This window comes from Amaranthus tricolor, chromosome 8, assembly GCF_026212465.1.
Source record: "Amaranthus tricolor cultivar Red isolate AtriRed21 chromosome 8, ASM2621246v1, whole genome shotgun sequence".
In the NCBI taxonomy this organism is placed as follows: Eukaryota; Viridiplantae; Streptophyta; class Magnoliopsida; order Caryophyllales; family Amaranthaceae; genus Amaranthus; species Amaranthus tricolor.
Window position 1 is genome coordinate 30435731 of NC_080054.1, and position 16667 is coordinate 30452397.

The following is a 16667-nucleotide window of genomic DNA, read 5'->3' on the forward strand; positions in this document are numbered from 1 at the left end:
GAAAATGAAAAATCAAAAATAGAAAACCAGAATGAGTGGTTTTCACGCCTTAATTATCAGTTTTCAAATTATTATGTTACTAATAAATTTGACTATTTTGTGTTCATTATTCAGCATATTTCATAAATTTGAAGATTAAAATCAACAAAACATAAAACAACAATAATACATACGGAACATGCGTTTGTTTTATGTTTAAGGACAAAATAAAAAAACCTATTTGATTCGTTAGTATGCATATTTTTAATATATTAAATTTTCCAAATAATATTGTTTTTATTTAGAAAAATATAATTAAGTTGAATCTTATTTAATTCGTTACCATGCATATTTTTATTATATTAAATTTTTATAATTTTTAGTTATATCCGACTAAAGTTACTATAAAATTTAATAGTACATTGAAAGATGAAAAATAAAAAATGTAACATCATTAAAAAGATCATAGAAAGTACTCCCTTCAAGCTCCACCCTTTTGAAACGAAAATTTCTAATCAATCACCGTGATTTGTAAATTATCATAAAAAGATAAAAATAATATAAATAAAATCAAAAAAGATAAACTAAAATAACAAAACTCTCACTCTATTAAATCCTACCACATAAAGATTATTCGTTAACCTCATAAATAATCGTTATTTATTAAGACCTTCTCATTTTGAAATTGTAACAAGGGAGTTGACACAAAAATAATACTTTCTTTGTCTAAAAAATAGCTCTAATTACAAATAAGGTGGAAATAAAAAAATGATTTAAAATGTTAAAAAACGTTTATTTTATGTGAAAGTGGAAAAGTATGGGGATGAAATTAAAATATAAGTAAAATGTTATAGTCATAGTCATAGTCATAGCTCAGTATCCCATTCGAAAACAAGGTTCGGGTACAAAAAGGAACGAACAATCTATATCCGTACACCCTCTTGAGAGTAGACAAAGAAGAATATAGTCAATTGTCTCCCAAATAAAAGAGCCCTGCGTAAAGCGAGATATGTGAGACACCATGTCCGGGAAAGCTACTTCCAAATCACAACCCAAGCTTAACTAGGGTTGAGTCATTAAAAACAATAAAGAATAGGTAACTTAGTACCACATAATAAAATACTAATGACCAGGACAAATCAGGTAAGTTAAATATGTGGATGAAATTAAAAAAGTGTAAATCATGACTAGAAAGAAATGATACAAATTCAATATAATATACTCTCTCCGTTCCCTAAAAAAGTTCTAAATTCCCATTTACCATTTTAAGGTATTCTATTTGTTGTTCTCGTAAAAAATCTTTCTATTTATATGACAAATTTTGTACAAAAATAACCTTATTATCCTTATTTAATATTTAAATAATGCTTATAGTCCTAAAAATGTTCCACTAACTTTATTTTTAACATTTTTATATTTCTTATGATCCTCACATATTTCCTACTAACTATATAAAATATTTTTTATTAGTTATAGTCTCCATATTTTTTTCCAGTAACTAATTTTTAATATCTTTTTAATGTTTATAATTTCCAGTTTTTCTCCATTAATTTTATTATTCAATAAATAATATATTCACTATTTAAAAGATTCTATTTTTCTTATTTCCCGTGAATATTCCTTGTGAGAACTTTATAGGAAATGAAGGGAAAACTAAAAACGAAAATGAGGTTAATTCTCCATACAAAAGGAGAATTTCTCATATACTCCACTCTGTACAAAGATAATATTTGTATTACACCAATATTTTTATTCAACATGAGCTAACAATGGTTTTGGAATTTGAACCTTTGTGTACTTGGTTCTAAGATGTTCTTGGTCTAGATTTTTAAAGTTTCAAATGATACATTAGTGTAAATTGCCATTGAGAATGAATTCTAATGGCAGAACTTTCACCATCCTTCTCAAAACATTTGTAAGAAAGTCCTTCAATGATTAGAACCCTTTGAGGAAGAACCCTTCCATGTAGTAATAATGATGCAGGGAGAATTCCATACAAATATTTGTGTTTTTCATTAGCTTTTAGCTTATTAATCCGCTTTTCTCTAATGAACACTTAATATCTAATTTTACCAAAAATCTTCATAAATAATTAACTTATCTAGCAATCTTAAAAGGCAATAAAAATAATCAACACTTTTAACTATTAAGCAAGCTAAATAAAAAGTCAACAACCAATAATAATTTACCAACACATATATACAAGTATTGGTTGATCAATAAAAGTCCAATAGCTTGTTTTACGAATTTTTGAAAAAGTTGAGCGAAAAAAAAAAATGAATTCAATAACCGAAAAACCACACTATTTCAAAAACTGAGCGTGAAACTCCCAGACCTAAGGTTTGGGGCTGTTCGCAGTTAGTAACTGCGAACAAGTCAAAAAAAACAAAATAGTTGTTCGCAGTTAATAACTGCGAACAGCTATTTGACCTAAAAAAAAAAAATTTTTTTTTTCTGTTCGCAGTTAGTAACTGCGAACAGCTATTTTGTCTTTTTTGACCTGTTCGCAGTTACTAACTGCGAACAGCCCCAAACCTTAGGTGTGGGAGTTTCACGCTCAGTTTTTGAAATAGTTTGGTTTTTCGGTTATTGAATTCTTTTTTTTTTTTTCGCTCAATTTTTTCAAAATTCTTGTTTTATGCACACAACTATAAAATGGAGAAAATACAATTTAAACACGTTTCAAGGCCCTAAATATTATTTTTAAAATTCTAATTCTAATCTACAATACTACACATTTTGTTTTTGCCGCCTAAAATATTATAAATTTTTGTGAGAGACAATCTCTTGGAGGAACCATCTCTAATTTGATAAGCCCATTATCATCTTTTAGTTTAATTAAGCTCTAAGTGTTGGGCCTGAGAGATGTCTCTCAAATTCAAAGAGACAATCTCTCAAAAGACAACCGGTTGCTAAAGTATACCCTAGGCTTGAAAGTGTGAAACACACATTTAAAGTATGGACATCATTCTGGAATGGTCGCACATAAGTTTAGAATTGAACGATAATATTTATGTTTTAGGAACTTATTGAGAATTTGGGTGACATTTATTGACAGTTTGAGCGATATTTATTTGATAGTAGAATATAGTATATGAGTTTGGCCCATAAATATTGTTATGGAAGTCACTTCTACAATTGTGGCACAATTAAAACAGAACTTCGATATCAATTTTTAATGTGGCACAAACTCTTAACTTTGGCGACAGAGTTCTTAGGCGTGATTTAGGTCATCGGCCAAAGTCAACTTTGAGGTTTGGCATCACTTCTAATCCAATGGCGAACTTAGTAAAAAACCAAATCTAATCCTCTCATTTTTTAGCTAGCCAAAAAAAGAAACAAATATAGAAAAAGAAATATACAAAGAGCAAGTGTTATGCTTGTATAACTTGAACTTAGTTGCATACGAAAAACCTCAGCTCACAAATATCATAAACCTTCCACTACACTTGCTAAAAAATAATCGCCAAACTGCCCATACACATTTGAGACTCACCAAAATACATTTTTAATGATTTTTTTTTCCGAAAACATCCAAGGAGGTATCAACAAACTTTACAAAAAATCATTGTGCCTGAAAATTGAGAGCAAATAATCATCATTACTCATACTCAAACAAGAAAGTAGACATCATAAACACAAAGATATGCAACGACTTGGGCAACGAACGTCCGGTTAGTTTAGCTAACAAGTAACTTCTTTTTTTTTATTTGCTACCAAGTAATTCTATATTTCTTCAATTTTCTGTAGTTTTTTATACTCAATAGTATTAAATTTTTCTATGATGTGCTTTATACTGTCTGTTTCTTCCTATACGCTGTTATGATTCCACTGCGAGCCAAGCAAGGTGCGTTAATTTTTCTAAGATGTGCTTTATATTGTTTCTTTGTTTCTTTCTATGACATCCTACTTTTGTCTATTTCATCAACTACTACCATTTCTTGCTGATGTAGTTATAGCGTTTGCTAGTGTTGGAGGATTACATACCGCACTTATTAATCATGCATCTTTGGCTTATCGAGTAACTCCTACTATACCATTTCTCATATTTCTCACAACCCTCCTATAGGTGAGTCTATTATTAACATTTATTGGTCATCCAACAACAAACAAAGAAAAACTGAAGATTATAAGTGATACGTACCAAATCAAGATGAACCACGCATAATTTTTGCCATCTCTGCAATGATATCTTGTCTTAACTTGTTCTCTCTATCAATCATTTCTTGTTTCATCTTGTTTTCTCTCTCCAAGCTTTCTTGTTTCATCTTTTCTATTTCAGCATTAAGATTTTGAATTTCAGCATGGAGGGCGGACTCTCGCTGAGTAGATGCTTGCTCCAATTCTTGGAATTTTTCCCTAACTTTAGTAGCCCCAAGTACTCCACTTTTTGCCAATTTTAGACCACTAGGGTTCTTGAAGACTCTTGAATACGCTTCCTGAGGTGTGAGGTTATCGACACCATTTTTGCGAATTTCCGTACGGTGCAAGTCCCTTAAAGCTTTAAGATTGGCCTCTGCATCAAGGTCTAATCCAGTTTCAGCATGCCTAATATTCAAATATAGTTTGGTTAGTGAAATAACACTCATTTATTAGCATTGAACCTATTTAAAGTACTTTGAATCACATTACCTATGAGTTCTTTCATATAGCCTCACATATAATGGTTCTACATCAGCTTGTGTCTGAGGTGCATGCTCATGACGTTCATCACTATCTTGTTGTAAAGGTTGGGTTATAGATAAAGGTTCACTCATCTACAAAAATAAAAAGAGTTATATTATTAAGTTATTTATCCCTAGTACTACTATACTTTTATTCACTAGAGAAAAATATACCATTTCATCCAAAATTCTTGCAGTAGACTTAGCTCCATTAGAATGTCTTATTGTTTGCTTCAACCTAATCATCTTATTTTTTTCGCTTATGCTCTACAGTACAAATACAATAAAATAAATAAATAAACACAATATGCCCTTCATCATTATATTTTAGTAACAAAAAACATTGAATTTTTTGACCTGGTTTTTAGGATCACTCCAATAGTGATCAATCAGCCAATTCCAGTCGCTAGCATCTATCTCAGGAGGCTTGTTTGCTTTTGCTGCAGCATTTGAATAACCTGTATAATATTTCTCCTTCAACCGATATCGCCAACCTCGATAAAGAGCTGCACATTGGCGTTTCAGTATAACTTTCACATCGACACCGTCAACGTATTTTGGCAAATTCCATTCTTCCTGCGAAAAAGTAAATCCATAATAACTTGTATGATTAAACAATAACATATATACCATATATGATTAAGATATAACATATATTACAGACTATGACCTGAATCTTAGAGTATAGCCTTTCCTTGCATTTTGGATCCATCCGAACCCAATTTCTAGCAAAAGCATTAAACAAATTGATATAAGTTTTAGCAAGAGTAAATGATATACAAAGAATCCGATTTATAGGCTTTGATTCTTAGTAAGCTCACATAGCTTTGAGAGGACAATACTCTCTAACCCATCTGCTACAGTCACTAATAAACTCAGCAGCCCTTTCACCAGTTACACATCGCATTGAATCTGAGATTTTTGCATATGGCTTTTCAGTTGGGTGTTTTCTCCTCCAACGGTGTGATTTTAAACCTCTAGTTGGCCCACGTTTATAATATTCTGAAAAATTTTCCAACAAAGTTCAAGGTAACCCATGCCTATTTGTCATATTCTATTCAAGTTTTTCTTTGAGATATTAAGCACTAGCATGAAGCTTAGTTATAATAGCTCCTAGATTATTAGTTGATTGTTGATGTTATAAGGTTGCTGTTTACCTGCATATTCCAAAGTAAATTATAATAAAGTAGATCCACCAGCCAATCTCAAGTTGTTTAAGGAAATAAGCATGATGTTACAGATTTCGAGTTTTATTGAACTTTCTCCAAAGTAAATTTGTTTGTTGATGCGTTTCCACTGCTAGAGTTTCAATCTTAGAAATGTGTTAAAGTCAAAGTAAATTTCACCAGTTCAAGCATGTATTAGGATTTCGAAGTACTTGTATGGAATTTATTTTAGGAGAAACAAGCAAGCATAGTGGTATTCCATTTTAGGCTCAAGTGAAATTTTATTCGGCTGGAAAAGCTAAGATAAACTAATGGCAGGTTTTAATATTTGCAACATTAAGTGTCTCACCTTTTGTTGTAGCTGCTCTTGTAGCTTGTTGCAGTCTTCGATTCTGTCTATATGTCAATTTAGTTTCCTGATCACTATTGGGTGCACTAGTGTCACTTCGTGTCAAAGACAATTTAGTTTCTTGAGCAGCCATATCTTTTTCCATGACTTTTCTGCGTGGTTTTCTGCATGATCTTTTGCCCGATTTTCTGCAGTTTAGTGGCTTAATTAGTGACAATGAATGTCGAAATGCTCTATTGAAACAATAAAAAAATTATTTTTAAGAAACAAATTTCTTACGACAACTTAGTTCCCTGATCAACATTTAATGCACTTGTCTCACATTGTGTCAAAGGGGATTGAGTTTCTTCAACAGCCATGATTTTTTCCATGTCTTTTCTGCATGGTTTTCTGCATGATCTTTTGTCTGGTTTTCTGCATGTCAGTAGCTTAATCAGTAACAATGAGTATTGAAATGCTCAGTATTATAGCTAAAACTTTTTTTTTAAGAAACAAATTTCTTACTAATAAAACTTGGAAAATTCAACTAGAAATTCCTCTTAGATATGACTAGTAGAATAGTCACTTTCACTATCAAAGTCAATGTTTTCAAGCTCCCTATTAAGGGAACTTATGCTTGATTCACTATAGGAGAAACCCTCCTCATCATAACTAATTGATTCATCATCACTTCCCTCATCTACATCTACCACAACATCAATTTCATTTAGTTCTAAAGTTCAATATCAACAATTTACCCCAATTTCGTCCTAAGTGGATAATTGTCATCATCATTTTGTTCACCCTTATTTACTGCATTGATTTACTGAGTTTTTTACTTGTTCCCAGAATGATTCATCATCATCAACTTAATCTCCATGACTCCATCATTGGAAAAATCAAACTAGTTGACTTTCAAGGGTTAGTTTTAATAACAATCTCCATTGTGCTTCATTGCGAGTAGGAATACCAATTACTTGTTCTATTTGAGAATTGAGATACTAATGCAAATCGCTCATTTGTACTAACTTACGAGTAAATTTAACGCAAGCAAACTCCAGACTTCTCCTTATGAAACCCTACTCGATCATCAATCATAGACATCAACTACTTTAACCTAAACATAACCCTAGGGATTGTTCTATCTTTCAAAGAATAATATTCCGACACAATCATTAATTTCTCTATAGTTCATCCAACTTTGGTTCATATTCATCCTTCAAACCAGAAAAATTATGGATTTTAAAAAATTGAATACAACTATCTAATTAATGAATGAATATCAGAAAACTCACATAATGATTGCATTAGAAACCTAATGTTAAATATAAAATTCTCTTAACTTTTCACAGCTTTGAACTTGGTGAAATTATAAATGCGATAATCAAAAGTAATGCTAATGAGATGAAAGAGCAGTATTGAACACAAAATACTTTATTTTAGTCCAGTTGGATGTTAATTCAATTACACTAATGTGAAGGAATACCTCGAAGCCCTTGTTGAAGATGGAGCCATTTTTCAATGCTGATTTATTTCCTGAAAGTCAAAATTCTTGTCCCTATATATTTCAAAACATCATTCCAAAATCGAAAATTATCAATCAAACAAAATGAAATAAATTAATCAAACCACTTAACTCAATTTGTTGAAAGCTAATGAAAATATAAGATATAAACCATATATCTGGGGAACAACCCATTTCTGTATAAGGAAATCATTGAGAAAAAGGAAGAAAATTTATGTGGATGACCATTGAAACTGATATATTGATTGATGTAGTTGTTGATGGTAAATCGAGTATTGGAGAATAACTCAAGAGAGACACCACTGATATCCAATATTAACACTAATTACCATTAAGAACAAAAGGGCTTACTTAGGTACAGTCCTGACTTCAAAAACAATTCTTAAAACAGTTCAACAAAACCAAGTCATAGCACAATATGTCAAGACAAGTCCCTTTCTCTCCTGAAACTTCACTGTATTTGAGCTTTATGCTTTTTCCCTCTCATCTATAAAATGATTAATATGGCTTTTCCTCCTTCTCCTCGCCTACTATCATCATTTATGCTTCTATATGACTAACGGTAATACCCAATATTCCAACAAAAACCTAATCAATTCATTTTACCTGATTTTCACTTAAATTCTGGCAATTCTATTAGCTCATTTGAGCAAAGACTACTTTGTGTATATGAGCATAGCATACACTTGTCCCTTATTTCGATGGGGCAAAAGATTTTAGTTCTTTGGTTTTATATTGTAATGTACTATGTTAAAATAGCTTGTTAATGATGTACACGTAGTTACATAAAGTAGCAGATGATGTTGAGGGTTAATCAAAAACAACATTTGATATCACAATTCACAAGGGTACGAATACATAAAATCGACTCCCAAAACCCCATCCAGGTGGAAGCCGGTAAATTACACCAGGGTGATGGAATCTAGTGGTCGTAACATACACAAGTAGACTCTTCAATGATAAATGTTGCAATAGCACATCAATAAAACTAGTTGCCAACAACTATGCCAACCAGATTAACTCATAAATGAAAAACCCTAAATTCAGATATCAACCAAAACCGTCTACTGTAAATGAAAAACCCTAAATTGGGATATCAACCAAAATCATCTACTGTAAAACAAAAAACCATGAATTGAGAGTCATTCTGTATATTAACACAGAAATCAAAACAGGTAAAACACAACAGCAGTCAACCAATTTGGGATTCCGCCGATGATATTGAGAAGTTCAGACATAATTGTTCTAGTAAAATCAACGCAAATTTATACTGGCTTACCTGGTCGTAGGCTTACGGATCCCCAATCTCTTTGTAGAAGATTGTCAGGTACTTCTTCGCAGGCGGAGGCTTTGCATATCCGATTTTTAGGGCTTAAAGAAGTGGAGAAGAGATAAAGGAAGAGAAAGGCGACACATTATGTAAAGCCATTGTTCGCATATAGGGCGGCAGAAAATATTCCGACGCCTAATATGGCAATTTGGGCCAGATTAATACAATGTGAAAGTTTTCAAGCATGTGACTGTTTGTTTTGGTCGCCCATGGGGTTATTCGGGCTACATTTTTGAATCTGTCGTGTATGCGAAATAATGACGCCCAAAATTAATTTGTGGTTGTTGCTTGTTGGCTTGTTGCCATATGGATGAGTACAGGTTAGATATGAGTCTAGCTAGACTCAAATCTGATATTAATTTATAGGGTCTAAATAATTAAGATTATGACCCTAATTTATAGGGTTTGATAACTTTAGTGTTTGAATTTAAGTTCAAAATAATTTTTAATTTTATATCACTTTTATGTTTATAATATTTATACAATAATCAAATTCATCAAGTTAACATTTGCTGACTTATACATTTCAAAACAAACTAAAATATAAAATACACAACTAGATAAATTAAATTTAAAATTTATCTATGACATTTTAAATTGCACAAATAAGTTGAAAGTAAACACGTAATTTTAGTGTATAATCAAAATATTATCATCAAGTAATTACAGGAACATTGAACATGTACTAGCCATACTAGCCATTAAATATTTTATATATTCAATAATTCAACAAAGAATTATTTACATTTATCAAAAGAGCTATCTATGCAAAAACAACTACGTTTATGAGAGACCATTTTTTAATGAGACAATTTTAAAATAAGAAGTTTATATTCTTATTTTCTCTTTAACTTGTATTAATTGGGCTATTTAGCCCACATTTTTATTGCGTCTCTACTGAATCTTATAACAATTTATGATATAAAAATTGTTGCTACTTGGTATCGAGAATTTAATTTTATATATATACTGAAATTAGGTTCAATCAATCAAACTTGTTTGATAAATTGATTATTATTTTCGAACAAAATGCTACTGGCGGCATATTCAAAATCAGCTGGTCAAATTAATTTATTAAATTAAATGGTAAAATCAATTAATAAAATAATTTAGTCAAATCACACTTTTTAGTTGTTTTTTTTTATTTTTTACTTTTAAATTAGGCAAATAGTTAAAAACAATTTGGCAAAGTTTTAAATTAGCATTTAAATAAAATTAAAAAACTAATGGAATTAGTTTTATTTATTGACTTATGGCTTGTTACTCATTTTTCTCTTATAAATGGCCAACAACTAACAATTATTTTATGAAACACACCCAACACATCAATAAATAATCATACTACAAAATATAAAATATAAACTCTTTATTTTAAACTCATTTTATAAAAAAAAAAAATAGTGTTTCACACGAGCACCTCGAAACAAACCTTGAGCAGTGGGCAGTGAGTAAAGCTTGTGAGTAGTGATGAGGAGGTCAAAAGAGACATTATATCGCAAAATTCGGTGCCTTGGTTATCGTGTCAATATGGAAAATTTGCATGACTCCAGACAACACTCGTCCTAGTTTCTTCATTGGTGCCCCACTTAACCATATTTTACTAAACCTTTTTCCCATGCAAACCCCATTCTTCTTCTTTCTTTACTCCTTTTTAGTGGCATTTCTTACAGAAAATGCTGTCTTTTAGGCACTACTTTTATTACTAAGTGTATAATTATCATCAGATAATCTTACAAGACGCACTCTATACTTAAGTTTATCATTATCATCTATATTTAGTATATTTTGTCTATAGAAAATTACGAATATGATCTGAAAAGAGAAAGAAAATGGCAACTCATACCTATAAAGGAGAGCGCGACTAAAGCAAAGAGTCACCCAACTCGAAAAAGATCAAGAGATGCTCCTACAATGAAAAAACCGAGTGAAGCTAAAACTAGTTCCGCAAGCCTGTATCTTATCACACAAGTTTGACCTTTAGACGTACAATAAAAAGAATATAAAAAAATAAAAATAAAAATAATAATGATAATAAAAAGCACTCTATACTTAAATTTAATAGTTTATATAAATTTTTAACTTTTGAACTTCTTATTTTAAGGTTGTCTTACCAAGAGATGATATCTTATAAGAATAACTGAAAATATATATTCTTTTGTGCATTGTCTATTATTATTAGTAGTAATGTTAAAGGAGCGGAGGGAGTACAGTTTTATTGATGGTAATATTGACTACAAACACTTGAATAATTTAGGGAGAATCTTCTAGACAAGACCAATAATAATAATCTGTGTTTCAAAGGGGTTTTTATTTTCTTTCCTTTCTCACAAACCAAACAAAGCTCAAGAGTTTTGATTTAGAAATAATGGGTTCAAGAAATGGGCATGCCAATGATAATTTTCTCTCTGTTATTGCTAACAACTTTGATGTTCTTGCTGGGTATGTATTCTCTTTTATTTTTCTATTTTTTTTATTTCTTTGTATTATTAATCCCACATTTTTGTCATTCATTAATCTCAAAAGTTTTAGGAAAATGTTTTTAAAATGAATTTATCAGGATGATTTTGTTGTATCTTTTATTCTATGTTCTTCAAAATATATTTAAAATTTAATAAATTTCTCTGTCATTTTAAAAATTGTTACATCACGTCGAATTGATATACGAAGACTTAAAAAGCAGTTAATGAAAAATACTGACCGAAACATTATGTGATAGGAGAAATTTAGATTTAAAAGTTGAGATATTATAGCTGATAGGTGGTGATAAACGGTGATAATGGAAATGAAAAATAGTGTAATTTTTGTTGAAAAATTTCTTGGCTATCTTAATAGACATACTTGTCCAACTTCAATCATCTCATTTTCTTCATAAAATTCATTCCAAGGCATTATCATTGGAAGATGTGGTATTAGATGGTAATGGAAATTTGTAAACATAAAAACATTTTTGTCCTTAAAGTTTTATTACCATGGGAACGACATATAACTTTTCATGAAATTTTACACTATAAATCATTCCCATTACTACCATTTAATACCACTTACGAAAGGGGCCTAAAAGTAGTTGGGATTGATTAATTTAAAAACATTGTGAAAATATGAAATATTTGTGTAATGTACTCATGTACAGATGTATTTAGTGGATGTTATCACTATCACTATTAATTTTTTTTGGGACTGATATATAAAAAATATTGTAATCTGCAGGCCATTGGTTGCTTTAGTTTATCCATTGTAAGTTCTTTTATCACTCTTGATCTATTTTTTCAATAGTTGTTTGCATTGGATTCCAAAGTCTTACTTCAACCCAGTATTTCGTTTGAACGGTTCGGATCAGAAAGATAACGAACAATTCTTATTTGTATCTTTTATGAGGATGGGAGAATTATAGTCAATTATACTCCAAATTGGAAACCCTTGTAAGGAGGAAGATTTGAGTGATGTCATTCCTCACAAGTAAAATTAAATGCAATTCACCAACACAAGCTGAACTATGACTAATTAAACAATTAGTATAAATAAATGGAAAAATTATTTAAAATAATCCAACACTTTCATGGTGTTCTTACAATAATCTTACCTATTAATTAACCATATATAATCCCAACTTTAGGGTATTTGCCTAGAGTAAGCTTGGTTAACCTAATGACCAGCTATAGAAGGTAATTAATCAAAAAAGTAAACTGAAAATTAATATAAAATTAGAGAAAAATTTTGAAAATTTACATAATAAATTCTAAGTAATAAAAAATTAGAATTTTTTTAACATTTTATTTTTAATTTATCTTTTTTATAAGAAAAATTAAACTTGTTATAGCGAGTCATCCTGTTATCGGGTTTACTCTAAGAAAATATCCTCTAAAGTTAGGATTATTTATGGTTAATCAATAGGTAAGATTATTATAGGAAAATCATAAAATGTTGGATTAGTATAGGTAACTTTTCCTAAATAAATTGAATAAATAAATAAATAAACGTAGATAAGAAAACAAGTGAAATAATCAAATAAATGAATATAAAACAAGCGTCAATAGAAAATAAAAATAAATTAATAAATTAAAAGGTCCTGTGTAAAATTTTTATTTTGCGCCTTATTTATAGTAAATATATTTATTTTATTACTAATAAAATTAACATATTTCTTTTTTTATTAACTTTTTCATATACAAAAGAAAGAATGAGCTTATACAATCGATCACCTCACACACCCTAAAAAATCCATTAAAGTGTAGGTGGTTTATAAAGCATTTTGGCATGGGGTAAATTATGAATAATGATATTGTCAAATGTGATGATGATCGTACATGCTCGGAATTGGGTTTTTTAAAATTGCTAATTTGGTGTTTCTTTTTTTTTTTTTAAAAAAACTAGACCTGTTAAATTTTAATTCTAAAATTTAATATTATTGTACATATGAAACATGGAAGGCATGGTTGGACTTTTGTATACCTCTTCATGATCACAAACACAAATTTTTGTGAGAGACGGTCTCTTTGAGAGACCATTTTTAATTTGGTCAACACATTATCATCTTTTAGTGTAATTAACCTTGACCATAGTTTTTTATGACCGGGATAAACTGGGTATGATAATGATGATGATAAAGCTTTAATGGACTGAGCATAAAAGACATTTCCCAAAGAGACGGTCTCTCAGAAGACTAGCCTCTTGTTAGAATTCTGATTCAGTTGGGTGTTACTTTCATTTTATATGACTTGTGACTCTTCCTTTTATGCTACTTATAAAATATATAATATTTTCTAAAATTATAGTGAACTGCTTAAGTTTTTAATTATCTGAATTTTTGATTTTATACTTTAATAAATTAACGTAATTGCTTATTAATAATAGTTTTGTTACAGTTAATTACAGTTCTTTCACTAATTTTTTTTACTAGCATGAAAAATTCACTCTGATATTTTATTTTATTATTAATAATTTAGATATGCATCAGTAAAAGCAATAGAGAGTGGTTCAAGAGCAGATGATCAGCAATGGCTAACTTATTGGGTGTTGTATTCTCTAATCACTATTTTTGAACTCTCCTTTGCCAAAGTCCTCGAATGGTAAGCATCTCCATCAATTCCATACCGCCCATAAATGTCGCCCTTCTTTTACAAACTAGAAAATTATAATAAGTTGATTTAGTGGTTGAAAGTTTTTTCTTCCATCCTCGTGATAACCGATAAGATTTTTTTTTTTATTTTCAAGAGTTACAAAAATGATTGATTTCCTTTTCTTTGTTAAACTTTACATAAAAGACAAAATAATAATACTTAAGATGAAAATTGTTATATAAGGTACTTTTTAAAAAAATATATACATATAAATTAGGTTTTTGAAAAATTATTATATAAAAGTGATTTTTTGAAGATTTTCTTATACATGAGATATGAACAAATTAGTATACTTATTGTATTAGTGGAATCATTATGAAATATATATACTTTTAGGCTAACAATTTTTCTTGATTTATTACTTTAAATGAATATTAATAGGTTTGCTATATGGAGTTATGCTAAGCTTTTCTTTACATGTTGGTTGGTTTTGCCTCAATTCAATGGTGCAACTTATGTTTATAAGAATTTTATAAGGCCTTTTTATATGAACCCGCCTCAAATAAGAACCCCTTCTACTATGTGGTATATACCCAAGAAGAATTTATTCGGCAAACAAGATGATATCCTCTATGCTGCTGAGAAGTACATTGAAGAAAATGGAACTGAAGCATTTGAGAGGATCATTCGAAAGGTACCTATCGCGTTATTATCTAATTTCTTTTATATTAGGAGAGCATATAACATATTGATATTTGACTTTAATTATCAACTTAAACTTTTAATTGATGAGTTAATTTCTTAATTGACTTTCAACGTACATACAATAAAATTTTTTCATTCAAAAGAAATAAAGTTTTTAAGTTTCAGTTTGAATAATAAGTCTTTCGGTCTTGGATATCTAGCCAAGGCTCAAATTAATACTTTAATGGGGAAGAATGCTCCATGTGAGTATAAGTTATGACCTATGTCTATTAAAAACCCTTTTTGGTTATTGTGGGTGATAAATGGTTAGGATGGTAATAAAATGTTAATGTAATTTTAGTAGGAAAGTCTCTTGACAAATTTAATGGTCATTATTGTCATGCATCCATCATGTTATTTTCTAAACAAATAAAATTCATTCCAATGTAATACTATTTGAAAGTATGGTATTAGCCAATAAAGAAAAATTGCGAAAAAAAATTATATTACTATGGAATGACAAAATGGGTCATCAAGGTAATACTTAGTGAATGCTTCACATGAGCTAACAATATAATCTTGGTGTTATATAATACCATATCATACCATCATACCCAATAAATCACGCTTAGAGCAGAATCTCCGAAAAAGGGCCCAAAAGGATAAGGTGAAGGGCGTTACATTACTTATATAGGAGTATTATGAACGCAACTAACTAGCATTCATTATAGTTGATTACTCCCATAATTTCATTAAAAATGTGCAACTATTTTCTCAACATTGCAGGCTGATAGAGAAGCCAGAGCAAGGAGGAAACACTACATGATTTTCGAAGAGGACCCTAACAGATATTACTAACATTGTATTCTATCCTTGTGACTTGTGAGTTAGAGTAGTTGGTTGAATGCTACTTGCATCATCACTTTCTTTCCCTGATTTTAGCTTTGGATGTATATATATATTCTACCTCGTGATGTGCTAGGATTTTAACTTTTGACATTATTCTTGTTGTGAGGACGTTTGATTGGTGACACTTGGATCATGTTTTTCTTCATAATTTTTTTAGCCCGTTTTGTATGGAACCGTCTCATAGTGAAACGACCTCAATACAAGAAGTTCATAAGCTAAAAGTTTTTATTATTGGGCTATTTAATCTAAGTATAAGTTATGCCTCACGGTGATACCGTTTCATACAAGATTTTTTTATTTTTTTATTTTTTTATTTATTTTTAAAACCATTTTGGCTATATCTTCCTCTTTGAAGTGCTTTATTTATGTATATGTAGGATTATTAAAAAATTAGGAATTATTTTGGGAATATGAGCATATCTTTAATGCATGATTCTTTATGTACCATCTCAAGAGACTCAAATGTTAATCCTCATAATAACCACTCCACCTAAACTACCCGCTTATGCTGATTTGGTATAAATCTCGCTTTAGGCTATTTGTCATGGTTTATTTCAGATGAAAACACATTTTTTTCTCAACGGGAAATACTTGTGAAAAGTGTCATCAATAAATCTCATCCACTATTGAAGAAAAAATAAATATAACCTACTTTGTTGTAATGTGACTTGAGTCAAATATTGGTGTGAATAATGCTTTTGTTTTACTTGAACATGAGATATTCCCATGAGAATGATTTAGCTATGTTCAACAATTCTTTGACATAATACTTCAAATCAAAGTTTTGTAAATCCATTGTATCTTTACCATACAACTAATAACAATAACTAATATTAACACTAATATTAACTTTATTTTTCTTTCTCTGTTTGTTTTTCATTTCATTTTTCATCTAATACTAGACAGTAGACACATATATAATATCAAGAGGTTCATATATTCAATGAAACGAAGATAACAAGGAGTAACAAATGGTGAAAGAAATTAAAGGTACGAAGAAATATTCTCTTTCCGAGGATCTTTTT

At 29.9% G+C, this 16667-nt stretch overlaps 2 protein-coding genes across 3 annotated transcripts; one reads left to right on the top strand and one right to left on the bottom strand.

The window, feature by feature from the left end:
- Positions 1-462: 462 nt before the first annotated feature.
- On the bottom strand, positions 463-9306 carry LOC130820604 (uncharacterized). Of its 2 annotated transcripts, none has more exons than XM_057686038.1 (11): positions 8942-9306; positions 7624-7695; positions 6438-6572; positions 6159-6346; positions 5465-5645; positions 5314-5368; positions 5001-5219; positions 4818-4910; positions 4612-4736; positions 4124-4527; positions 463-972 (listed from the first exon to the last, which is right to left on the bottom strand). In XM_057686038.1, the coding sequence occupies exons 2-10, from the start codon at positions 7650-7652 to the stop codon at positions 4128-4130; spliced, it is 1425 nt and encodes a 474-aa protein (XP_057542021.1). In that variant the 5' UTR covers positions 7653-7695; positions 8942-9306; the 3' UTR covers positions 463-972; positions 4124-4127. The 2 variants fall into 2 exon arrangements, with proteins under 2 accessions (XP_057542021.1, XP_057542020.1); XM_057686037.1 differs by lacking the exon at positions 463-972 and adding an exon at positions 2531-3553 and having other exon boundaries at positions 8942-9305.
- A 1886-nt stretch (positions 9307-11192) lies between these two features.
- LOC130820606 (HVA22-like protein a) lies at positions 11193-15871 on the top strand. Its single transcript, XM_057686040.1, has 5 exons — positions 11193-11431; positions 12200-12226; positions 13936-14058; positions 14491-14743; positions 15520-15871. Exons 1-5 carry the CDS (start codon positions 11358-11360, stop codon positions 15589-15591), a joined length of 549 nt encoding a protein of 182 aa, XP_057542023.1. The 5' UTR covers positions 11193-11357; the 3' UTR covers positions 15592-15871.
- The last annotated feature ends 796 nt before the right edge of the window (positions 15872-16667 follow it).